This window comes from Polyodon spathula, chromosome 4, assembly GCF_017654505.1.
Source record: "Polyodon spathula isolate WHYD16114869_AA chromosome 4, ASM1765450v1, whole genome shotgun sequence".
Lineage (NCBI taxonomy): Eukaryota > Metazoa > Chordata > Actinopteri > Acipenseriformes > Polyodontidae > Polyodon > Polyodon spathula.
In genome coordinates, this window is record NC_054537.1 from 85,236,710 (window position 1) to 85,263,462 (window position 26,753).

The 26,753-nt window shown below is 36.4% G+C and overlaps 1 protein-coding gene and 1 long non-coding RNA gene across 2 annotated transcripts; one reads left to right on the top strand and one right to left on the bottom strand.

Moving 5' to 3' along the window:
* Positions 1-3,397: 3,397 nt before the first annotated feature.
* Positions 3,398-12,094, bottom strand: LOC121315010. The gene is made up of 3 exons (XR_005950187.1): positions 11,611-12,094; positions 10,121-10,206; positions 3,398-7,276 (listed from the first exon to the last, which is right to left on the bottom strand). It is a non-coding gene; the product is annotated as an uncharacterized LOC121315010 (long non-coding RNA).
* On the top strand, positions 11,518-18,591 carry sri (sorcin). Its single transcript, XM_041248841.1, has 8 exons — positions 11,518-11,649; positions 13,884-13,976; positions 14,910-14,979; positions 15,283-15,326; positions 16,684-16,831; positions 17,132-17,245; positions 17,965-18,023; positions 18,419-18,591. The coding sequence occupies exons 1-8, from the start codon at positions 11,602-11,604 to the stop codon at positions 18,443-18,445; spliced, it is 603 nt and encodes a 200-aa protein (XP_041104775.1). The 5' UTR covers positions 11,518-11,601; the 3' UTR covers positions 18,446-18,591.
* Positions 18,592-26,753: the final 8,162 nt, after the last annotated feature.

Consider the following 26,753-nt stretch of genomic DNA (forward strand, 5'->3'; position numbering starts at 1 on the left):
ACACCACTAGCACCTAATTTAACTCACTGTATTGTGTTTCTGTTTTGTATTTAGTGTGGGTGTGTGTGTGTAAAACCTGAACTTTTGGTTGCGGGTCAAACCCAGGGATTACAAATACGAGTGATAAACGGCACTGTACCACTTCAACATTTATTATTTACTGGTGTTTGCCTTAGGGCTCTGGACATTGTCATTCATTAATAAAACACTCTTGTACCTGAAAGCAATTGTCTGTGTGATTAATCTGCTCTGCACTGCACTCACCTGTATTCACTCACCACTTTGCCACGTTGTTGAAAACAAATATTCTGTTTAATTTTGAATGTCACTCAATTTAATTATGCATGTAAAAAAAAGTTATTTATAATGGCAAACACAGATCCTTGAAGCTACTAATTAGTCACGTATTCATGCTGTTTAAATGCCAAATAAGCAGCAAATGTCATGGAAAAAGAGTTCTGGTTTTAGTTTAGATTTCTGTTAAGACTAGCAGTACCATGAGTTATCTGGGCATATTTGTATTTTGTTCTGCCATTGTATCCATCCATCAATACCCAAAAGAAATGACACAATAACAAGTATGTCAGTAACACACATCTGCCACCACGGCTGTAACTTCAAAATGTATGCTATCAGTATGATAAAATTGAGGACCATGACATAGCAACAATATTTACTAGTGTTCTGTGATACCTCAGTTAGAGAGCATCAATACGATACCATGCACAGTATTGTGATATTCAATGCTATCACATTACTTTCGATCTTATGTCCATTACATGTTAAATGGCTGCCAAATTCCTTTTTTTGCAAGTACAAAGTGCATAAGAGGCTAATACACAATTAATAATGCTACAGCATGTTGGAATGTTTGCTGTGAATCAAAGGAAACGTATCACTTATATTTGAGCATCAAAAGAAATGTATCACTTATATTTGCATAAAATTCACTAGATGTGATTGAAAAATTACAAACTCTGTTTTAGAGCAGGTGTGGTGACTTTTTATTGTGCTGATTAACAATTGATATCACAAAGATGCTGCAAAATTATCTGTCTATCTGGGGCAGGTGTTGTGTCTCTTGGTTTCACAGTTCATGGTCTGTCATTGAGAGAGTGTGTCTGGTTATACCATCTCACCAGGTTTGAAATTGCTGGCTGTGAGCAATCAAGACGGCGAGCCACAGTACGCTGCCCTAGTCCAGCCTCCAACATGCCGATTGCACGTAGGCGCTGCTCTCTTGACAGACATGGCATATTGTTTTTGTGATTTATTGCTTTTATTCAAGCTTGCAATTTAACAGCTGAAATCACTCCATATCCAGTGTCCAATCAACTGTCTCACTAATTAGGTGATGAAGTGCATATGCTTCAGTGGTAGTCACTCAAGCATGTCATGGTCAAGGATGAATGATCGAGTGATTAAAAAGAAACCAAAAACATTTTATTAATGTCCATCATTTATATAACTTATTTCTTTTCGAAAATAAATGTGTTATAATAGTGATATGTTTCTTTTGATGTTTGGTACATATAGTATATATATATATATATATATATATATATATATATATATATATATATATATATAAACCCTGCACCCCCATTTACATTAACTGTTTTTCAAAGCACATAAAACTGCCAGTCTTCCTTCTGCCATTCTCTCACTGGATGACAAAAATCACCCTGTGTATGGTGAGAAGGTTTTCACAATAAATCACTGATGACATATCGCCGGTGACAAAAATTGCCCCGTGTAATGTGGATAGACAGCTTTCTGGGTTTTCCAGTCCTGGGTTTGTCAATTACAGATGATGTTTCTCTGTACTTGTTGATTATGCTTTGGATACCACTTGAAAATCGAGTCATGCAAGCTATTTTACTCCATGTTTTTCCTTCTTTATGCAAGTCAAGGTTGTTATAATAATAGAAAACAATAGTGGAGGCTTTGAGTAATGTTGATGCTCATAATGCAACAAAGTAGAAAAAATGCAACATATCTTATACTATATATAATTAATTTAAAAAAAGAAAAAACTGCTGTGCACCATAAGGTGCAAAATAAAAAAGAAAAAGGTAATGTAGGTACACAAAATTGTGAACAATAAATACAAAATCAATGATATCAGGATGTTTTAGACTGCAAGTCCTTCAGCTGGATGGAAAAAGCAGTGTGTAAACAAGCTGTTCTTATAAACAAGTTGTCTTTCAAAAGAAAAGAAAAGGAGGATGATGACATGATGACTTCAGAATAGAATGTTCATTCCAAGAGGTTCCAAAGTGCCTAATTTGAAAATGAATTTACATTCTTTTTGCTTCCTGACTGCATTGGTCCCATAGTAGTGATTTATACCACAAATTGTAATGTCTTCTGCATTTGTATTAAAATGTCTGGCAATAGGAGATGTAGAGCTGTTAATTCTTATACTTCGTAGATAAACAGAGATAGAGGCACTGAATCTTCATTCAACATTCATGAACATTTTAGATGTACCTCTAAACGAATAGTCTACTGCATTATCTGGATGAACTTGTGCTCATATTGAATTGTTTTTCCTTTGATGGTGATTTTTACACTCAAGTAAGGGGTGTTAGCAAGGGAATTAAAATGGGACAATCATATGCTTGCCTTTTTGTGGGATCAGTTGAAAACAAAGTTTTACAGCAATACAGTGGAAACACACCTAAACTATATCTTAGGTACATTGATGACGTTTCTGGCATTGCCACCAACTCTTGTGAGGATTTAAAACAGTTCATTCAGTCAGTAACAAATTTCCACCCAACCGTGGATTTCACATGGAACATATCAGAAAAGGGCAATAGTATATCTTAAACATTTCCATCACTGTTTTGAATTCCACCATTAACACCACTGTCTACTACAAACCTGCTGATTCCCATTCACATCTGCAGTATGACTCCTCACACCCTAAGGCTGGCCGTGACTCGATTCCCTGTTCACTGTTAAGACTCAGATGTATTTGTAGCGACGATAAAGATTTCTTTGCCAAAAGTGAGGAAATGTTTGTGTTTTTTTTGTTTTTTGAAAATTGTTACTTTCTGGACAAGATCATCACTAAAGCTAAATCCCACATTTCAAATATAAATAGAATTTTTTTTCCTATACAGTTATTATACCGGGGATTATATCATGGCTTAGAACCATGAGTTTTGTATAATAACAATATACAACACACAGTGCTATTCATCTAAAAAGCATTTAGCAGACTGGTTTGTAGAACACTGCACTGTGTTTACTTTTCTTTTTAAACAGCTGAAGAAGGTCTTTTGCCTGAAACATCCTGAAAATGAACTGTTTTAATACTTTAAACCTTTTGTGGACATTTTTAAAAAACCTTCTTTCATATGCCTATGTGTGTGAGTGTGTGTGTGTGTCCAAGAAACGGGGATCAGAAAGCTCAGGAAAAAAAAGACTAGAAAACAGATAAACCTCTCATTGCAGGAAATAAAATAGATGTTCAACGGCAGTCTGAAGTATTTTGTTTAGCGAGGTTTAGTTTTGGAGAAAGTGAGTATTTATTTTCAACAGACTACTAGGGTACTCTGTATTGTGTGAAAAAAAAGTTTCAAGAAATAAAAGCTAAGTGTGTGCAAGCGAGCACTGTATGTATATGAATATTGTAGCAATCCGTGCATCTGTTTTGCGTACTGTATTTCCACTGTGTTCGTGTACTGTTATTACTGTTGTATTCTGATCCCTCCCAGTCATTGGCTGTTGTTTGTCTGTGCCCATTGGTTCTGGTGTGCGGCTGAGGACCAATGGGATATCTGTTCACATGGTTAGCATAAAGGGGCGGAGCTACGTTATATAAGGGCGCTGTGTCGTTGTTGTTTTGTGTGCGTGTGTGTTTGGGGTGTGCAGAGTGTTGTTGTTTCTGTGCTTGTTTCTGATGCTGAGCTGCTGGAGCTGGGTGCTGAGAGAAGCATCTAGGTTGCTGCAACAGAGCCCCGACGCTGGTTTGGCTGCTCGTGAGAGCGTCCAGCAGTGGGTGTCTGTAGCCAGTGCTCGGGAGAGTGTCCGCCAGGCTGCGTGTGTCTGGAACGGGTGCTTGGGAGAGTGTTCGTCAGGCTGCGTGTGTGTTTACCAGGACCGCAGTGAAGCAGTGGAAGCAGTGGACTCTACAGGGTGCTCATAAACAGTGGCTTAATAAAAGGAAGAGTTTCGACTGCAAAACAGCATGTCGTCTCCCGTTCTTCTGTCTCCTGCGTGAAACGCTACAATATCACAACCAGGGGTTTACAGTATACGATCTGTGTCCAGAATTTCAACAGTCGATTAGCAAGTAGAAAACACATGTTCAAGCAGTTTTACAATTCATTATAAAATCAAGGCATTGTGGTGCGTGTATGTCTGTGTCAAATGTAAAGGCCCTTTCAACAGTGAAGACGTACAGTAAAGAAAGACTGCTTTACACACTCAAAACGACAGGCTAACCAAATGTATATACGCTAAATATTCATAACATATTCCAATTTGCATTTAATTTTTTTTGGCAAAAGACACATAACTTTATTATTTGGTTTTCATGAGAAGGTATTTACATTACCACACTATAAAATATAATTCTGTACTTTAAGGTAAATGTTGAGTGCAGTGACAGAGCTGTACATTGACTGATGCTTTCAACTTGACACGCCCTGGATGGAGTGATCAAGTTTATTTTACGGAAGACCAGATTGCTATTTCAAAAAACTTTGTTGATTCTCCAAAAAATTGTTTCACCGGCGGTTTGGCCATGCAAAGGTAGCAAACATAACAAAGTGGACGAAAGTTGACAACTGGGCAATGTCGTTTATGTCACGTGATTCATCAAATGCAGCCTTTTTTTCAAATTAAAGAACAGAAAGTCCTCCCTAAGCAAGCCCACGCATCTTGCTGAGCTCTTGTCAGACAACAGAGCCTGTTTAACAAGATCTAGACTTGTTGACTTCTCTTTCTCTTCATTACTGAGCACTTCATGGACCATTTCTATTGCACAGGCTCTCTGCTTCAGTGATTTTTTTATTTTATTTTTTTTTGCAAGAACCCATGCTACCCGAAGGGAGGCTGCTGCTGTTGCATTTTCCTGTTTGGATGCTGTTCGACTGATCACAAGGGTAAAACTCTGGAGATTTTAGATGGCATATTTTAGATTTAAGAGGAATGCTGTCATTAAAATGACTGTGATTCGTCTTGAAGTGCAGATGTTGCAACTTGCAGACTGTAACCGTTGAAGTGCACATTAAGCATATTGGCTTTGTATTCTTGTGATCTGGCAAAATAAACACATATTCTTCTGTCCACTGTCGATTTTCACTATTGACTTAGCACCATTCCAAGGCCATTTTTTTTTTTTTTAATAACCTTTGTTTGTTTTAAAAGTAACCGGTTAGGGTTAGGGTTAAAAAATGCTAGAAAACCTTAGCATTGCACCGTATACCTCTAGAGAAAGAGCCCCCAGCGAAGTGAGATTTTATTATTTATTTATTTTTGCATGAGGGTGCAAGTTCCTTATTTTCCTAATTGTAAACACACACAATGTTGTGCAATGTTCAACATCTGAATTTATTAAGAGACAATTCATGCAAGTAGCACTGAAATCTAACTTTAAATAATATGTACATCATGTTAAGTCATTTTACAGTAGATTATTGTTAATTACATAGCCTCTGTGCTTAAAAGTTGTATACAATTAACCAGAGTATGCAATTATCGGTAAAATATACAGTGCATTACAGGCACATTTAATTGTATACCTGACAATTGCATACAATTGTGAAGCACATTTCTTATGATAATGTGTCTATTCTGGTTAAATGCTTAGAGCTGTTAGGCACGTAGCATATGCAATTAATAGGAATCTACTGAAACACGCTTCACTTCTTTAAAAGCTGGTTTCAGACAGGAAAAAAAAAAAAACTCTAGAAACTTCTCTAAAATTTAAAATGTACCTTTAAAAAAAATAAAAAAAAAAAAACTCTGCCCATTTCTTGCCTCCAGATTGCCCTGAGCTGAAATGTGAATCCTCTTGATCTGGAGGGGAAAACTTCTGGCAAAACAGCCCTAGCACTGCAGAAAGGCAATTATTACTGTACGGTCATGTGACCTTGTTTAGCCAATCACATTTTTTTATTTATCCAAGCCATTTTATAATAATATTGTTATAAGGTTCTGGGATGGTTTTATACATGAAATTGTCACAGTGGTCAAGATGACCTGTAATCATTTACGCAATTTGCTAATTGGAACCTTTCGTATGGAAAGTAAAGTAAGAGATTGTTATACAAATTTTCATCTCGCTCTGATGTTCCCTCCCCTGCCCAGACAACATGTTACATGTTTAATGGTCAGTGTATTATTATTCTCAATTTACGTCTGGTTAACGAACCGTACTCTTACTAAAGTGCAGTATTGCAGTTTGCACTTTGGTGATTTAAAATGACTATTTTGATAAATCTTAATTATGATGACCTGCTAATGGAAAATCTGTAATTGATCGCTTGGATATTGAACAGTGTGTTGTTTCTCTTAACTGTGCTGTCACATAAACCTTGTCACTATATCTGAATAAAAAGAACCTGATTATTGTTAGCTTATCACACTGAACTGGCATAGTCGGACAACAGTCTATATTAAAAGTAACCCCTCTGTAGCCCCTCTGAGCGAGCGGGTGTTACATAATTTAGTTATTGGTAGCTAGTCATAATTATAGAATCATTCTGCTAAACTTTATACTTCAGTAACAAATACAGAAGACACAGGAATAGAGAATTGTAAATGACTGAAAAGATGAGCCTCAAATCTTTATCCCAGGGACCAAAGATTGTGAAGTCATCTTAGGAAATGTAAACAGTCTTTCTTATATGGGCTGAAAGCGTACAGACTGCAGTTTAGCAGTTTAACGCTCCTGTATTAAAAATGTGATATAAGGGAGTAAGCAGTTTTAAGCTAGTGTGTTGGCAGCTACGTGTATAGTCAATACCTGCTCAAAGGTGTTGATCTTGACCTACAAGGTGCGCTGCATTGTCTTTTACATTCCCTCAGGGCTATGGGGTAAAAGCAGCTGGGGGAAGTTTGCATCATCGCACGTCAGCCATCCCAGCGAGTCACGTAGCAGGCATTTTAGGCTGGCCCCTTGCCTCCAGGGTTCAGTGGTTTAGTAACATCCATTTCTTATTCGTGGCAGGTGATATTAGCTTGAAACAAGCTCGGGAACAAAGGTTGTCTGTAGATCTTCAGTCCTCATAAATGGTAGGTGGGTGGAAGTGGTGAGCTGCAATGTACACAAACACAAACTGATTTACAATATGTATGTCAGTGGCAAAAGTTCTTACTCTGTAAATACAAAATTTGAGCTATCAATATCATGAAAATGTAGATCCCCATGACTTATAGCCACCATAGGGACATTAAAATTAACATACAAAACCAGACCTGGGACAAATATAGTTGTATTTAATATTTTATTTGTAAACCTAAACTATTTCAAATAGTTGAAATATATAAATATATATGCTCAAATAAATTAATTTTGTTTTTAAATATTCAAATATTAATTGCACAAAGTCAAATATTACTTGAAAATATTGCATTTCTTTTATTTTGCAGAAAACAAATACTATTTGAAAATATTTAAATATATGTATGTTATTTGGAAAAACAAATACAAATATCTTCATCTATTCCCAAATAGTTAATGAATAATCAAAAACGAAAACCTAATTATTACCCTACATGTATAATTATGTACCAAGTCTTGCAATTACCACATGGTGGTTGAGGAGGATTTCTAATGAGGAAAATGCTAAACATGTTCAATTCAATAACCTTAAAACAGGCCATTAAACCAGTGGTTAAAGACATTTAATTGTTTTCAAATATTTACCCATTGAAATAAAATATTCAAATGTTTCAATTAATTGCCAGTAAACAAAAGGAATGTGAACTTATAATGTGAACTCTGCTCTAACCGAGGGGTTTAAGTGCGCCAAAGTCTGACTGAAAATGACATTAGTAGATTCAAGCAACAAATGTATAAGGGAGGCAGCATCTGTGTTGAAAACTGGAAGAAAATGGACGGCAAAGAAAGCTGTGGAAGACGCTAAGGCTACCCTTTCGAATCAGAGATATTATGGGGCAACTTCAGCATGGAAAAGTAGGTTTTGGTCTCAGTTCAGCTCCTCCTAAACATGGCACAAGGCAACCCTAGCTCAAAGGAGGAAGCTGGTAGTCAAGGTGAAAAAGCAGGAGGAAAGGATCAGGTGTGTAAAGGCCATTTCCCAGGTCAAGCAGGGAGAATGGATGAGATGGGAGAGTGTGGAACAATGCAAGATCGGCTGGCAAGACCTGTGGACAATTGAACAGAGCAGGATCAGTTTCCTCATCAGGTCAACATATGATGTTGTCCCATCACCACAGAACCTTAATCTATTGGTAGGCAAGGATCCGTCGTGTCCTTTGTGTTCCTCTCCAGCTACATTAAGACACATTTTGACAGGATGTAAAACGGATCTTAGCCAAGGATGGTTTACTTGGTGTCATAACTAGGTGATGCGATGTTTGGCCTTATCATTGGAAGGCAAGCGCACCATGACCAACAGGTTGCTACCAATTTCAACAGTATATAACTGTGGCAAAGTGGCCCGCCCCTGTGTGTATTTTGTGTTGTATGTTGTGTGTTAATTTTGATGTATAGTCATTGGTACACGGGATATAAACTGGTCTGTGTAACACTAGTATTTAAAATGTATATTTGTATTTAGGCATGAGGATTGTACAACACTTCACATGCAAGTAAAATGCAATAATATGTGAGCACGGGGAATTGCACTTTATTAATTCACGTACAGTTTTACCGCAACTCCAACTGAATGATTGATTAGCAATCGAGTCTCAGTACAGCTGCATAAAAGCAGCATGTTTTCACTCACTCAGGGTTGTGTGTTCAGTGAGTGGAGAACGGGTGTGGAGAGGAGAGAATTAAAAACGAGAAAACTAAACAAAGTAAAATATATAACCATTGTTTTGACTTATCATGTTTGTCTGTTAGTCCACTGTTTGTTTTAGTGTTAGTCCATTTTGTTTGTTATTTTGGCCTCACGTGCAGTGTGCTGTTTTTGTTACAACCTTTTCATTTACTGTCTGTTCATTTATTAAATGCTGAGCGCAAGGAAATGCTCAGCTTCCCCAAAACTCCACCTCTTTGTTTATTTCCTGGTTCCTTTTTCTGGTCTGACGTCTCCCACTCCAGCTGTTTTTGTGACAATGACACATGAAGAACATCATTCCTCCGTCCAGGGGAGCAACCACCAAGAAAAGGTTTTAAAACCAAAACTTGTCTAGGACAACTGGAAGCTGCTAGAGACTGGAAAATGCTGGCAGATGTTGAACAATGGCTTATTTTCCCACCTGAGATTGCCACCACTAACCTTTCACCTGATATTATCTTGTGGTCTGGATCAGCATGCCTTGTTCACTTGGTAGAGTTAATGAGGTGAATGAAAGGAAGAAACTTCGGTATGCTCAACTCGCTGCTGAAGCGGAACAGCGAGGATGGAGAGTTCAGGTTTACCCAGTGGAGGTGTGTTGTTGAGGATTTGTGGCACGCTCCACAATCCGGTTTCTCAGTGACATCGTATTCAGTGGTCAAGAGTTGTGACACATAGTGAAGAACTTATTTGAAGCAGCAGAGAGGAGCAGCAACTGGCTCTGGCTGAGACGAAAAGATTCTGGATGGGGATCTCAAGCATCGTAGAAAGAAAACAACGTTGATGTAATGGAAGGTAAGTAGGCTGGGCTTAGATGAGTGGGGGACGGAGGGGGGTGATGATGGGACACCAGAATCACTGTCAAGCCCTCTTTGTGGGCTAGTCGATGAAACACCAAAGATGGAAGGTGCGCACTTGAAGACCCCAGAGAAGTACCCTACTCAGCTCAGTCCAGACAATTGTCATGCTAATGCGATAGGTAATGTGTTAGGGAGGTCGCACAGTGGTTTGTACCAGGGAGGCAAAATAGGCTGATCCCTGGAGCCAGCATTACACTTCAGCCATGAACACCAGGCAGAAGGATGTCAACATCATCAAATGGAAGGAAAAGCAGATAGACAGAAACACACCTCTTCTACCTTCCCTGGGTCCATGGGGGTATAGAAATTCACTTTCAGATCTTGAGTTTGACATCGACCATGATGACTTTAGGGTGCTGAGAATAAAGAATAACAGTTTTACAGTTGGGTTTTCTATAAGGAATTATGTGTGCAGGTTTTAGATGGTCCAGATACTTTACATTAAAAAAAGAAGAGTTTCCAAAAAATTGGTTATTTCACTGAAATTATTTAAATAATGTAGATTTCCGATATTGTACGAGCTAAAGTAAATAAATAAATAAGATTAAGGCTAGATTACAAGAAGGTGTTTATGAACTCTGTAAGTATACATGTCAATTCTGTCAGGCCATTTTTACATTGTGAATCTGATGGGGCTCAGATTTGTTTTTTAGCCATCTTGGTTTCAAGGTAACACAAAGTGCAAATAAAATTATACATTTTTTTTGTTATCTTAAATCATGTTTTAATTTTAGTCTAAAAGGTGTACAGAGTTGACATGTTAAGGTTCTGACAATGTTCAAAACAAATTATTTTTCTTTAAATTAATCAAACTAAAATACTTAAAAGGTCATGTGCTGTTCTGCCCTATAAAGAAAACACAGGAAGTGTAGAAAGGACCCTTGGAACATAGCTGTCTCTATTTATGCCTGATTTAAACAGAATTTTAGTAAAAATAAAGATATACTGAATGGTTGTTGTTTTCCTAAAAACAGCTGTATTTCTTCTTTTTTTAAAACCAAACTTCGCACTTTTAATTGTACAGTTTTTGACCCGGACAAGGTTTTTTCTGGTGGAGACAACCCCCTAGTGCAAACAACAACAACAAAAAAACACCTTTTCAGTAAACATTCATTAATTACTGTGCTCAGCACACTTCTGTGGTAAGAATGTCAATTACAGGATCACATCCTGGGAATGTGACAGCCCTTTTGCATAGTACACATACCGTAGGTCTTAAAACTGTAACATCAATTATGCACATTTTTGTAATGAACGAGGCAAGGCGCTCATTATGGGGCATTGCTAGAATATGCTGTCTGGTCACTAACAAGGGCCGCAGTGGATAAGGAGTGTTTTGCATAGAATAATCAACTCCCACCACCAATCCCACTTTTTTGTTCTCTAGAAACAGCGCACTGCACAATATAACATGACAACCTGAGCAGACAGGATGCTACGCACTTTCGTGCGGAAGCAATTGAAGAATATCTAGGTCGTACCATTGTAAAAAAAAAAAATGAATGTACTTTATCGTAGAGCAATATAGCTAACGGAGTAGTTGCAAGACTGTATTTAATAGTATAATCTAGTGTCGCTTTGTGTAAACTATTTTGTCTGCTCATAAAAATGTAAATGATAATGCTTAATAAAATTGCCACCCGCTTATCTATAATGGTTTGGTCCATATCCCTCCGTTGCCACACCTGCCTGTGTAAAGTGAAGTGATTTTTCTGTACGCGATACTACAAGAACTGTACTGTCTGTATAAAATGTCTTACCCTGGGTATCCTGGAGCACCTGCTGGATACGGTGGAGGAGTAAGTACTAGTAGTCAGGCAGTGAACAGTTTTTCTGTGTGTAAATAGCGATTAACCAATAATGAGGACATGACGTAGGCTCCTATTTTGGGGTCATAACATAAATTGAGCGTTTCTGGTATTTCATGTGGTAATTTTGTTTTCGTGACTGCAACCACAATGTATGTCATAGGACCGTAGTGGAGAAATAAACCTGTTCAGTCTTGAAACAGGGTATGTCTGTGTGTGCCTTCATACGAGCTTCCTGCTCAGTACCGCTGTTTCCTGGGTACATCGGTCCACATTCTTTTTTCCGCTTCGTTGATGTAGTTGAGATAAGACAACAATATAATTTTCGGCGGACAGAAAAAAAAATAAATACATTCCCTGACAATGTGGATATATCTCATTTATGCATTTTTCATTGTTCTTCATTTTGGTACAAATCCCAAGTGTCAAGCAGTACACAGAGCATAGTGCTGGATGGCTGTGTGAACTCAGTCTTGTCCCCAATTTCATAGTTATGGTTTCAACCACAGCCAACGTTTAAATACATTTAAAACTGACCTGAAAGAAAATCTGCTTGTTTCCAAAGGCAAAAAAAAAAATGAGGCAAGATTTTCTATGGCAAGATAATGACATCTTGATTACGCAACTACATAACGCTTTGTGGAAGACAAAGTGAGGCTCAAGGAATGAAAACTAACCAGTACGTTGTCAAGGGTTACCAGTAGTTACAATGGTAGAATCCCTATAATGGATTCCAGATTGTTAAGATCTTATTCTGTGAGGAGTAGAGACAAATGGAAAATTCACTGCCAGGTTGATTGAAACACCTTTGTAAGCTGTAAAGTCAAGTAGTCGTTAGCAGACTTGCTTGGTGGCATGTTTAGTTGCTGCACTGTGTGAAAGGCACAAAGGTAATGTGTGTTGTGCAGCTTTTGAATGATCCAGAACTGCAGGTGTGTGTTCTGCTCCTTTAACAGCCTCTCCCATCCAAAGTTCCTGATAGGAACTGCCTTCTAGGTGGAGAAAGTTGACACTCTGACACAAGATTTCTTGAAAATTGTGGGGGCCTGGTTGTAACTTTTGAGTATTAATGTATGCTTGGGTAACAAAAACACACATTTGTAGAGTTAGAGTTCTGGTTATGAACTTGCTTTCCAGCTGCAAATGTTAACCTGAGAATTTTAAACTAGGTTATAGTTGTAACTGCTGCTTCCTTGTAACTTATCACTTCCTGTGCTGTAGGTCCCATGGTCTGATTGCAGTGTACTTTTGAAATTAATCTGACGGAACAGGAAGCAACAGCAATATATTTTTAAGAAAGTGCATATCTACATTAAAATACAGTCAAAGGACTACTGTAACTGACAAAATAAAACCCTGTATGACAAAAATAATTCACTTAAAAAATTGAACAGTTCTAGAGAATATTAAGAAAACATTTTACTTTTAATATTACTATAACATTAAAATATGCTGGGATAATTTGTGCAAATGAAGATTTATGTAATTTATTACCATTTTTTTTTAAATAAAATTAATTAAGAAATGTCTAATTAATTCAATAGGCTTGGTCTACACCCTGTTCTAGTTTGTTTTCTGTTCAAGTACAAATAATATTTGTGAAGACTTGTTTTCAGTCTTTGTGTAGGGGCTGATACAATGGTTTTTATTTTGGCTTGCTTCCAACCATAACAGTACAAAATGTGAGTGGCATATTGTTGCTATGCAACAAAACATAGCCCATATGATACCGTGTATTGATTTAGCTGACATCATAGCATATGGAAACACTTTGCCGTATTTTATTGCAGTATATTGTTACCCATTTATTATGTTTTTTTTTTCTTTTTAATTCTCAGTTTCAGTTGAAACAAAAAGTAAAACAGTTATTAGTTTATTTTTAGTTTCATTTTATCAAAATGAAACTAACAATATTATAGTTGAGGTCTTTGAGAAATAATATTTCCCCTTTTTTTTCAATTGTGCTTTGTTTCATATGTACAGTATCTAAACATCAACTGTCAGGCGCAGAATACGTTGGATATGTTATACTAGCTGAAGTATCCGGCATTGCCCAGGAAATTCAGTATTTCGGTATTTCATGCATGACCAATTTTGGAACAGTAGCCTTATGGTTTCCTATAAGTTACCGATCTTGGGTGTTGCACAATGCACTCGGAACCCTTTTCCTTTTTTTAAATTTTAGTTTTATTAATATTCTGGTTTCTCTGTTCTTTACTCTACAGTATGGTGGTGCCCCTGGAGCCCCTGGTTATGCAGGATTCCCTGGTCAAGCACAGGATCCTCTGTATCCTTATTTTTCTGCAGTGGCAGGACAGGTAAGGTTGTCTCTGTGGTCAGGATTACAGATATTTGGCTTGTGCTTTCATCAATGTAAAGGTCATTTTATAGTTTTAAACTCAACAAGTGCTTTATTTGCAAATTAATGCATTTCTGTGACATCACATTTTGATTGGTTAATTCTTGAATCTTCTAAGTAAGAGTGGCTGTGATGAGAAGGGGAGTGTGGGTCGGGTATATTGTTTAACGAATCCACAGAAAAGCAAACACCGTTTTATGCAACAGTAATTTCAACAATTAGTTAATTATAGTATTGCACATTTCAAACATAACATTTAGAAAAGGGCTTGTGATTTCAGTTTAGCATTTCATATTGTTTGATAAAAATACAATTATACATTGACAATGTGAAAAACAAATATACATAGTTGCAAATTGTGACAAAGCCTCTTTAGTTTCAGTGTAACACATAACACAGTTCTATGTTTCTAGCACTGTCTTTGGTGGCTAAAGCACTGTCAGTAACTAAGGATGGGTTTAAACAGGACGGTACCTGTATGTTTATTTGTTCCATGAAATACCCTGTGAAGGGGATATAGAGAAGTCACACTTCAGATTTCTCTATATCTGCAAAACCATCTATCCAATTGTCATGAAACTTGGTATTTTACTTAGTTTAAATTATTGAGTCTCAGATTCTGGGGATATAGAGAGATGTCTGTCCATTCAGCCGTCCGTCTGTATGTATGCCACACTTATGTTTGCGCATATATGGAGAATTGCTTATCAAGGTGACATGAAACTTTGGAAAGTTGGAAGTGTAAATTAGCAGCACTAACTAATTAGTGGTTTTACACTACAGGTTGATCTTCCTTAATTATCTCTATTACAATTAGTAACATGCAAAAAACATGACCTACAGTCCAGTTATTTTTTTACCTTTTTTTTTTTCTTCGTTCCTTTCCATCTAGGATGGTCAAATAGATGCTGATGAGCTCCAAAGATGCCTTACCCAGTCAAACATTTCTGGAAGCTACAAACGTAAGCTGTTTAGCTGTTTCTTCTTTCATACAGAATCATTTAGGCTGAACCATAATGAGGTCGTGGTGCCACTTCTACAGGGGTCTCCTGGGAGAGTGTGCACTCATCCTCCCTGAAGCAAAACCATCAACAGTCATTTTCTACAAGTCCTTGTGCTCCTCACAAGATTCATTTTATGAGAGCTAGTGCAACAGAAACATCTTTACAAAGAAAGGTCCTTAACAGAAAAACTAAAACTGGAAACTCTGAGTGCCTGTAAATGTATGTCCTAATTATGTGTTTTGTTGTATCTTTTATTTGCAGCATTCAACATTGAGACTTGCAGGCTGATGATCAGCATGCTGGATGTATCCTTCAGTTTCAATTAACCCATTTCTATATGGCTTATTATAATTAGGGCTTCTTTTCTGTTTTTTGTTAATGTCATTTTTCAGTGCTTATTTTTCTCTTTTTATACTGTATGAAATGTATTGTTTTCGATTACTTAGTTTTTTTTTTCTTTTTTCTGTCACAATATGTACAGCAACTCGACAAAACAGCACTTCAATTGTACCTTCTTTCCTTTGCTGTCTTCCACAACAAAATCCTCTGGGTTTTTTTTGTGTGCTTAGGCATTTTTTGTTACATTTTGCCATGATTTGCAGTTCTATTTTAAATTCCATGAGCGTGTAAATAAATATTACCTATAGTATTGTAATATAGCTTTAAGTCTCGCGAGCAAGAACATCTTCCTTTAAATCTCACAAGTGTGTTACAATCCTCCAATAGAAATGTACGAATTTGCTACCACTCAGTAGATGGGTGGGTTTAAAGTATTCAGAACGAATCAATGTGAGATTCAAGTCAGTAAGGAGGGATATTGCCCAACTGCATTGGGATTTGTTATATTTACTTTTTAACTTGTAGGTATTTTATTTTTTTCGCGGGAAAGGGGTGAAGTCAACGTGAATTGAGTAACCATTTCCAGTGTTTTTCCGGTGTTTATTGGCTATACACAGATTTCTTTTTTTTTGTATAAGGGGTGTTTTATTGGTTTTTATCGGGTAAAACTGAAAATTGGAAGCCCTACTTCTAATTTAACAAATGTTAAACCCATGCAGCATTTCATAATAAACATTGTGATTGTTATTACTTCCAGTATTTCTTACACACAGAAAAAACAGCATGTCTGGTCTTCTCATACAGTGTGTTCCAACTGTTTTTACTGTAAATACAAAGAAATAAGCAAAATAATAGTGTTTTATATTGTATGGAAAGTTGCAAATCAGTAACCAAGCATAATGTTAGTTAGAATTGTGATTTTTATTTTTAGTTGTGTTTTGGTATTTGTATTTGTTTATCAAATACTATTTATTCACTGTTTTGAAAATGTCGCACAATCTTATATAAGCACTATGCTGTTTCCTACTTGCCAACCAAATGTTCTACTACCTTAGCACAGGTAGAAGATAATGTAATAATGTGTCATTTTTGAACCAACAATACCAGCTTAAGAGAAAAACCAAGACAAGTTTTTTTTTTTTTTTTTTTTTTTTTTTTGTTAATTCATGCTATTTAAGCCAAAGTACATTGAATCTAATATAACTGAATCTGGAATACATGTCATTGCTGCAATAATTGATAGAGGACTTTAAAATGGACTTCACCCTTAAAGGGCTAACACACCTTTATGTTAGTGCTGTGTTCCTTAACATTATGTCAAAGAGGGATTGCTCTTGTAAAATGGGTTTCAATGAATTCAAGGAGTTATGGGCTGTTTTAAGTGCCTGGAAACAGCACTTCATGACTATGGACAAGGATAGGAGTGGCACAGTAGATCCTGAAGAAATGAGGCAGTCGATCGCTAGCATGGGTAAGTGATTGTAACCTTAGGCGGATCTAGCCAGAGTTACATACAGTATGAGTTACAATGGTAGCCAAGGCCAGTAATTTACCTGTCGTGAGACAACGCACTTCATGAGAGTAAAATGCAACATTACGTTGAAGTCATGAGTACCTGCAGTGTATACTGTACACGTGAATGCTAAAAACTGCACATTTGAGAACTATGTAGTCAATGGAAGTGCAAAATGGGTTTATGGATTTGTATTTATTTTTCTGTTTGCTTCAATTACTTTAATACTTGTTTTCCTTTAACTTTCTCTTTTTTTAGGCTACTCTATAAATCCCAATGCTCTGGTTGTAATCCTAAAGCGATTTAGCACCCACGGGTTGATTGCTTTTGATGACTATGTGGCTTGTTGTATCAAGCTTAGGACCCTGACTGGTATGTTTTTCATCTTTCTTTTCATTGACTTTCTTACTTACTCTTAGCTAGTGTGAGACCTAAATATTGTAAGGGTTTGGAAGAAGCAAGCGAATAGTCCACACTAGCTGGATAACATAGCAAGCTTGCGCTGAAGCTGCCCATGCTTTAGGCCTTCAGTTACCATCTAAACCAGTGTGTGGCAAGTGTTATTAAAGTTAAGGAGAGTAATTCTTATATCTGGGTAGACTGTATTGCATTGTACAGAAAACATAAGAATATGACTTAAAACCACATTAGTTATTGGTTTTGGGAGAACTACATATCTGATGGGCACTTCTTAATGTAAAACTGGAAGAAACAAGAAACAGTGCTATTTAGATAGGACTCAGTACAGTGAAATCGCAACACTGAGACCAGGTAAGCTCCAATTACTGTCATTAGCACTAAGTGGAGATTTTATTTTACTGTATAATACTGAATAGACTTGCAAGACAAATTAAGTTTGACCGAGCATGGAAAAAAACAGCATTTTCAAAAACAATTACGGGATGTCATAAAAATGTTTGCGCAAGCCCAGCTTTACAGATGATATTGTAACATTATCGCCTGCTTTTAGCGGTAAATGGACTCTATGAAACCAGTAGGACAAGTACATAAAAAGCCATAGATGGTATGTGTGCGTGAATTGTCATTTATACCTAGGAATTGTCATTTGGATCTATTTTTTCATATAACAGATGCTTTTAGAAGAAGGGATCAGAGTCAGCGGGGTGTAGCCAGCTTTGCATACGATGATGTAAGTTTTCTGAAGACATTTCTGAACTTCTTTTCCTGTTGAAAGCAGCATGATGCTTTTCCTGTGCTCCTACACATGTACTTCATTAAAACGGTGACTGAGAAGGGCCAACTTCCCGAATAACTTTTCAGATGCATTATCCTTTATTAGTTGCTAATAATATGCAAGTTATTATGCATCTCATTTCAATTATATAACAATTCTATTCAGAATTTATTTTAAAAGCTATACTTAAATTATGTAAAAGGTAAAAATATCAAAGCCCTTTGAGAAGTGTTAAAACATAATGTTAAATGTTACAAATGAGCCTGTCAAACACATTTTTTGGTTTTAAAAAGTCTGATATTCACTGTCAAAAACAAAATCTCTTAATTCGTTTTTTCTTTTTCTTTCAGTTTATCCAGTGTATAATGAGTATCTGAGCAATTCGAAGACATCAATGACATTCTGTTTTTTTTACATTCCATGTTTATACAGGCAACGTTATTACTTTATACCGTGTAACAGGTGTGCATGAAATTTACATTTTGTGTTTTTTCTAATGATTAATGTATTTTTTTCTTACATAAACATTTTTTTTACTTATACATACTAAAAAAAAATATTTGTTGCCTGTGAATTTAAAAACAATTATTGTTAAAAATTGTTATAATTAAAAAATTGTAATAACAATTAAACTGGATTAACAATCTAATGACATGGTGACTAATTCCAGGTTTAAAAGTGATGCATCCACTACTACTGGATACAGTAACACAAGCTCAAATACAATTTAAAGTTTCTTAATAAATTCCTACCAGAATATAGCAGTATGTATACATTCCTAACTATTAGTTAACTATTAGGATATAAGTCTTCCATTGCCATCCAGTCTTAGACTGCAGTGCCTGAGAACACTAATCCTAATGAAATGCCTTAAAAGAATGTAACCTGGCTGGGATCGCAGCTTTTATTTATTGAAGCTCCATGTAGCATTGTGTGGCGAACCATGCATACAGATTATTGTGTAGCATACTTTTCAAGGCTTCCTATGTCACTGTGAATTGATTTGGTTTGCTGTGCTTACATTTCTACAGTACACACAGTTTTTGACAATAGATAATAACATGAGAGGTTACAAATGAGAGGAGGCCATTCGGCCCATTTTGCTCATTTGGTTGTTAGTAGCTTATTGGTCCCAAAATCTCATCAAGCAGCTTCTTGAAGGATCCCAGGGTGTCGGCTTCAACAACATTACTAGGGAGTTGTTTCCAGACTCTCACAATTCCCTGTGTAAAAAAGTGCCTCCTATTTTCTGTTTTTAATGCCCGTTTTGTCAAATCTCCATTTGTGACCTCTGGTCCTTGTTTCTTTTTTCAGGTCAAAAAGTCCCTTGGGTCGACATTGTCAATACCTTTTTGAATTTTGAATGCTTGAATGAGATCACAGTGTAGTCTTCTTTGTTCAAGACGGAATAGATTCAATTCTTTAAGCCTGTCTGCATATGACATGCCTTTTAAAACCTGAATAATTCTGGTCGCTGTTGTTTGCGCTCTTTCTAGAGCTGCAATATCCTTTTGTAGCAAGGTGTCCAGATCTGAACACAGTATTCTAGGTGAGGTCTTAACTTAAACATTCCAGGAAAGCATGAGACATAAACACTTTAGACCCAGTTACTGTATACTTTCCCTGAAAATGGGTCTAGATGGACCTTGTACTCTGGTAATTGGTACATTTTTCCTCTAAAAGTAGGTCCATTCAGCTCTTTTACACATAATGAAATGTCTCTGCTAGTAAAATATATATTTAAGCCACCAGCTCAACTTAAGTTTGTTCTCTTTGGTGACTGATTAATTCAAATTTCATTCCATGTCCTTTATAACCTAGGTGATAAAAAAAAAACAAGTTTCATGGGTTTGAAGCATGTAAGCCAAATATTGTTGGACAAGTAATATAATAAGCGAAATACAATGTTTGCATTTCTTTTTTCTTTTAATATCAGGTTTGACGCAGATTCATTTCAAAACATCTTTTTTAGATAGAAGCTTAAGTTCAGTCTGTCAATTTCAGCAGCACGCCACTGGATTGTAATGTAAGCAAAGACACATTCTAAACTAGGCCCGGTAAGCACGTTATTCCACTTAAGTGGAATAACAGAAATGTATCCCACGCTAGATATAGTCATGTTTGTAGTATAAAGTAATATATCTACATCAAAATTATGATATACTGTAGAAAGCTATGAACAAATAGACTAACTACAACTAAGCCCATTTAACAGTGATTCACTCAAAGCCAAGTGATTCTGCATGGAATATATTAGTATAGATTTGACTGTTTTGTTCTTAGAGTTCTCTTCTAGTTATGTATCATAAATGTATCAGTTTAAAAGTAGAATACATTGTGCTCCTTAACAATTTGGCGTGATCACCAATGGAATCTGAAATTCGGGTGCATCTCTTGTCAGAAAACATTTGTCATACACAAGGAAACAGCAATGGTTATTTACATCAATTACTAGCAAAGTAATTAAAATGTAAAAATGAAAATGTTCAACAAACAGAAGACTGCCCCTCTGGCAACATGAAATGAAAAATAATCATGTTGGTGGACAAAAGTATGTACAACGATCACAACATTATTCATTGGGTGTTTTTAATGAGAATTAAATCCATAGCTTATTACAAACTGTCAGTTTAAAATGGCATTGTAAAAAGCCATACTACATAATATATAGTGCCCAAACCATGACCTCAGTGATAAGTAGGTGAATGTAGATGTCTATTATTCTTAAACAGCAGACCTAAATTATTAAAATTCTGTAAACAAGGATCATAGCTTAAATATGCCCTTCCACCAACAGATCCACACCATGGCCTACAGTCGCTTAGGCAACTCAGTAAAAAGTGCAATGCAGTCTGTGTTGCCACACCTCTCTGACAGGAAATGTATTGCTTCAGCTTCATGTGCTATAATTCATAGCCTCAGTGATTGCCTGGCTGAATTCTCACACTCTTAACAGCTGACAAAATCAGCATGATAGATCCGGCAACTGCTTCCATTCCATCTGAACAGCATTAATATAGCACGTTGTGTGAATACTGTAGGTGGAACAAACATTTTACTGACAAAATGCAGCGGTTACCTTGGAAGAATGTCAGCTGTATTTCTTTAAAGGCAATCACTTTACTCATTCATTGGAACTTCACAGTCTATCTGTCGTCTTAAGATTTTGATACCGCAGCTAGTTTATTCCTCCTGTGGAAGACAAAGTGAGTGTTGGACACCCAGCTTTTATCCACCCCTGAGTGGATACATTGTAATAGTTGCAAAATTCCTCAGATCATTATCATTTTGTAACCAACTAGTTTTGCTCCCTGTTAGACCTGAGAATGTTTGGTATGAGCATTCTTTAGCAGTCATAAACTTTTGGAGAATGTGAGGTTGCAAGACATGTTATTTCCAATGCAGTGTTCCTAATAAAGAAGATTGCCAGCTGTAAATGAACCTGAGAAAACACCTACCAGGCCTTATTCCTCTCTGTGTTGAGAAAGGTATTACACTAGACTAGACAATACATGTTTAATTTCAAAGCAAAAAGAGCACACAAAACTCTACAGTGAGGCATATGTCAGCGTGCAGGGAGGGTGTATATTTTTGCATACAGACTGACCTAACGTTTTTGGCTTTCTTATAGACTGTGCAACAAAACATATTGGTAATATTAGCTGCACCCCTCAGTATATCCCTCACATATTACAGACATGATATAATTACATGTAGGATTTGCTGATTAATTGTGAAAAAAAAAAAATCATTGCTAACAGGCTTTCGACATTCCAGTCTTAAGTGGTTTCAGATAGGGCAGCTTCATTTTTTGTTTTTAGGAAATTCGTATTAATGAAAAACCTCAAACATTATTTTTTATGAAGGACATATTTTATAATTCTGGAAAGTGATTTCTTTATCAATCATAAACATGTTTTGCACTTTAAAACCACAGTACAAGAAACACAATGCAACATGGGAAATATTTTGTTTATTAGTTTACATTTGGAAATAGACTGTCCATCATATGGTTGAATATTTATGCAACAGTTATAGAATCAATATAAAATATGCTGACCAAGTTTCACAATAGTGATGTATTATCATTATTATTTAGTCATTTAGCAGATGCTTTTATCCAAATCGACTTACAGATACTAAGGGGTGAACGATGCTTCAACAACAACTATTGCTTCAGAGCCACTTACAACAGGACCTCGATTTTACGTCTCATCAGAAGGACAGAGTACAAGGAGGTTAAGTGACTTGCTCAGAGTCACACACAGCAAGTCAAAGGCTGAGATGGGATTTGAACCTCCTCCTGGTGTCAAGCCCCTTTCTTTAACCACTGGACCACTAAGCCTCCTATTACCAAAATGAGAAGATATTGCATAGCTTTCATACAGAGAACCTCTTAACCAGTTGTGATTTGTCTGCTTGTGCAGTTTCCGCCTTTCTAATCTCAACAACATGGTGCACAGAGTTCTCTCAATCCTTATTTTTCTGCAGTGGCAGTACAGGTAAGATTATCCGCAGGGTTTGTCTTTCCACAAATATGAATTGCAGCTGAAGAATGTGTTTCAGTCATATGTACAGTAATTACTGTAAGGATATCTGTTTACTCAGTTGGTTCTCATCTTAAATGTATGTGCATTTTAACCAAAAAAACTTGTACTTGTAGCTGAAGTAGTATCCAGCACTGATATGGTTACGTTTGCCACAGAACTAGGGAAATTGGGGTCAAGTTTTTACACTACAACAATCTTAAAATGAAGGATAAAGATCATGAGAATTTGAGGGAATTCTTAGTTTTTTGTGTATATATATATATATATATATATATATATATATATATATATATATATATATATAATCAAGGAAATGGCACCATAGTTCAGTTGAAATATGATTTCATTGCCAAGATGTCTTGTCAGCAGAGATAATTAGTTCCAGTATTACAGAGGGCCTTTGAACTTAGCTGTATTGTTCATTGATCTCTACATTAAGATAAAATAAGCAAAATTCAGTAACATTTTAATAATGATTGTATTGACAGCTCCAATATAGTTGTTGGGTGTGTGAGAAAGTAGAAATTACTTGGCAGTCCAGTTAAACAAAATGTGTTACAGATTATCACTACATGTGGACATCCTACCACTGATTTCAGACCTTGAATAACACTCATCTTGGACTACCTTATGCTTCTTTTTCGGTGCTTTTTCCATGTCACTGGGGGATTGTGGGACAGTATTGTGCTGTGTTTTAAAGAAACCTGTAACAGTACTATGTTCAGAGAAAAAATAAAAGTGCCCAAGCAACAGATTCTGCAATTGAAAGAACGTTTGTTGCTATTTTTATTTTCACTGTACATACTACGCATATATTCTGGAGAGCACTCATTGACGGTATGGATTTCAGGGTCAGCCCAGATTCTTAAAAGCAGTTAGTTTCTTCATTCTCCCATGTCTTCTGGCCAAACTCTTCATGACAGTGAACATTTCCTTGAATCAAGAAACTTGTTCACTCTTCTCATCTTTGATAATTCCCACTTATTTAACATTTTGCCTTACTACTTCTCAAAGGGGTTTGATATTTTGACACCTGCAATGTTCTATGCAGCTAATATATGACAGATAATGCATCTGAAAAGTAACTGGGAAGTTAGCCCTTCTGAGCCACAGTTCTATTAAGTAAAATCTTTGAGTGCATGGTAAACGTGCAGTCTTCACCCAATAAGTATATCAACACAAAAAAAAAACCAAAATCCTTGGGACTTACCACACTCATCATTTACTGAGAGGCAAGGCCTAGGATATCTTGAGTTACAACAGTTACTCCAGCCAAAAGTGGAAATAAATGTGTATGAATTGGAGACAAACACAGAGGGAATAAAAAGTATTGCATCAACAGCTGGGGAAAATATATGTAATTGTCAGAACTATTATTGTTGTGAGAATTCCATTCTATTTATTTATACACATCACAAGCTCACTGTAGGATCAGTACCTCATTCAGTAGAATGAAGTGTGCCTGTGTTGGAATTCAACAGACACTGGAATGGAATGGCTGCCATACATGTAGAGATGCTGATTTAAGAAAAATTTGCGAACGGTCGTCTTAGCTGTATTTTTCAGAGCTTCAATATATATATATATATATATTATAGTATATATATATAATATAAATATATATATATATAACCTAGATTTTTGGAATCATACATTATATTTTTTGTGCACAATTTAAAAAAAAAACTTACAGGGGGGGGGGCCCCCCCCTTGTGTATAAAGGCTTATTATTTTTTATATTATTATGCACTGTAACTGAGTGATATGAGGATGATTCTATATAACTTAACTTAGAACAAAATTACTAAACTAAATTAACTAAATTAATTAATAATGATGGTAAACAGACAGTACACTTCCATTGCATTGTCATAACAGCGGGACACCGAGCTGGCCGTGCCTGACCTATCTCATTTTTAAGATATTAAATGTTGTGCAGTGTTTTCATGCTGCAGTGGTGGGTTCTTTTGTAACAGAATATGGTGAAGGTGAATTCTGTTTACAGTTTCACATTGTATCGCAGTTCCTTCTTTTGTAAGAACTGCAAACCGCAGGGAGAGGAAACTTTAGCATCTTACAGAGCCTGCCATATGATCACTAAAGGAGGCTGGCATGCTTTTATTGGTTGAGATCTGTCCTTTTTCCAATACGTTAGTATATTTATCATTGTTTAAGTGTATACCTGTTAGAGAAGCATTAACAGATTGCCTGTGAAGTGTTCTCTCTCCAGATATCTGCTTGAATAAAGACTACCTTCTTTATCACCGACTCTTGGAGATTGATTTCATTTTTCGTCCCTACAGTCTATTATTTATTTTTGTATTACAGAATGTACACGGACAAGTTAATTCTAAGTCAAGATCTACTTTAGAAAATGGTTGTAGAACATACTGTTCTGGTAATTGTCTGACCTTCCCTCTAAAAACAGGTCTTGTGTAGTAAAGCTATATACAGTGTACATATTGTAGCGTTTTTCTCAGGTTTATTAAGGAGGACTCAGGGAGACAGTGTGGAATTCGTGATCTCAAATTTTTATTACAACAGAATTCCTGTCAGGTGTTGGAAGTCACGCCACCAAAACAGCAAACCCTTATTTACACTTTATTGCTATCTTTCTCGCTTTCTCTCAAGTCGCTGTCACTCACTCTCAGTTTCAGTCCCTCCCCCTCTGTCACTCATGCACCCCCTTATATCCTCTCCTCATTTCCCGCCGCTGTTTGGCTCAATCAATTTTCCCGCCGCTAACTAACAGCGTGACCCGGTCCCCTTACAATAAACATAACAAAAGATAGACAAGACAAACGGGACAGACAACACGTCCTGCAACAATACAATTGTCCGGGTCATTACAATATATTAGTGCTGGGATGAACAAAGGATTTTCAAGTTTGGATATTCGCTCATAAACTTAAATATTCGTTCGGATATTTGTTCGTTTTCAAAAAGTAGTAACAGCCTATATTGCTCAGGCCGCAGGCAGACCAACATAGCAGCATGGGCAGCGGGGCGTGGCCCATGTGTGTGCCTGTGTGACACATCAAAGTAGAAACATATCACAGGACTATATAATACGTTGCACAGGCCTTACTTTACCCCAGTGAATTAACTACAAAACAAAGGATGCCAAATAGCAGTTAAATGTTGTTTTGTTTATTTCCGAAATAAATAGTACATAAAGTTGACACCGCATTTCTGAGGTCACATTTACGCAGAATTCTGTGTTATACGCAGGACATTTTAATAAAACAACAAAAAAAAATAACAGCAGTGAGTTTCTAAAACATAGATGTAAAAGAAAACAGATCTCCTTTTCATCCGTATCCCATAATTTTGTTTCCATTACCAAGCAGTTTTATGCAATGTGTAAAAATCGATCCACTGCTCGCTGCAGCCTTGCAGCTATTTTTTTTTTTTTTTTTTTTTAAACAAAAAAGTTGCAGAGGTCTCAGTATCCCATGTAGCACTGCGCATGTCCCAGGTGTTAGAGTGACTCAGTAATCTGTATCACAGCATCTTACCTGTTGACACTCTGCCTAGAATTTGAACAAGTAAAACACATGCTCAGAAAACAGTTTTATGACCATTGATGAGGCCTGCAGATTTTCATTGAGAACTATTTCGAAATCTTTCCTTTCGCAAAACTTATAGCAATTGCAATGATGTATCTAGAATATCAGCAGAACAGGGCTCTAGCTGTCAGTCCAGCAAACTTTGATTTGGAAAGAGGACAAGTTATTTAAAAGGAAAATGTAAAGAACTTTTAAACAGAAAAACTGTAAAGTTATGAGGGTGACAGCTACCCACAAATACATTGTTACATGTTCTACAACTGATTGTGACGTTGGGATTGGGGGATTTTCAAAAGAAAACGTTTCATGGTAAACTTGTCTATGTCTATTTCTGTCACCATTATTTATACTGTGTACTGTTTGGCATGTTAAATTTGTTAATCTGAAATATAATTTTTCATGCAATATGCAGATGCTATGTTTGAAAATGTAGATTGAGATGGTATGCTTTTTACAAATGCACATTTTTAAAGGCTAGTGTGACCTCTGCCACCTTTTATTTATTTCCTTTTTCACTACTTTTTATTTTCATTCCTTGCCTTTGCCGTTTCCTCAAAGTAAAGTGT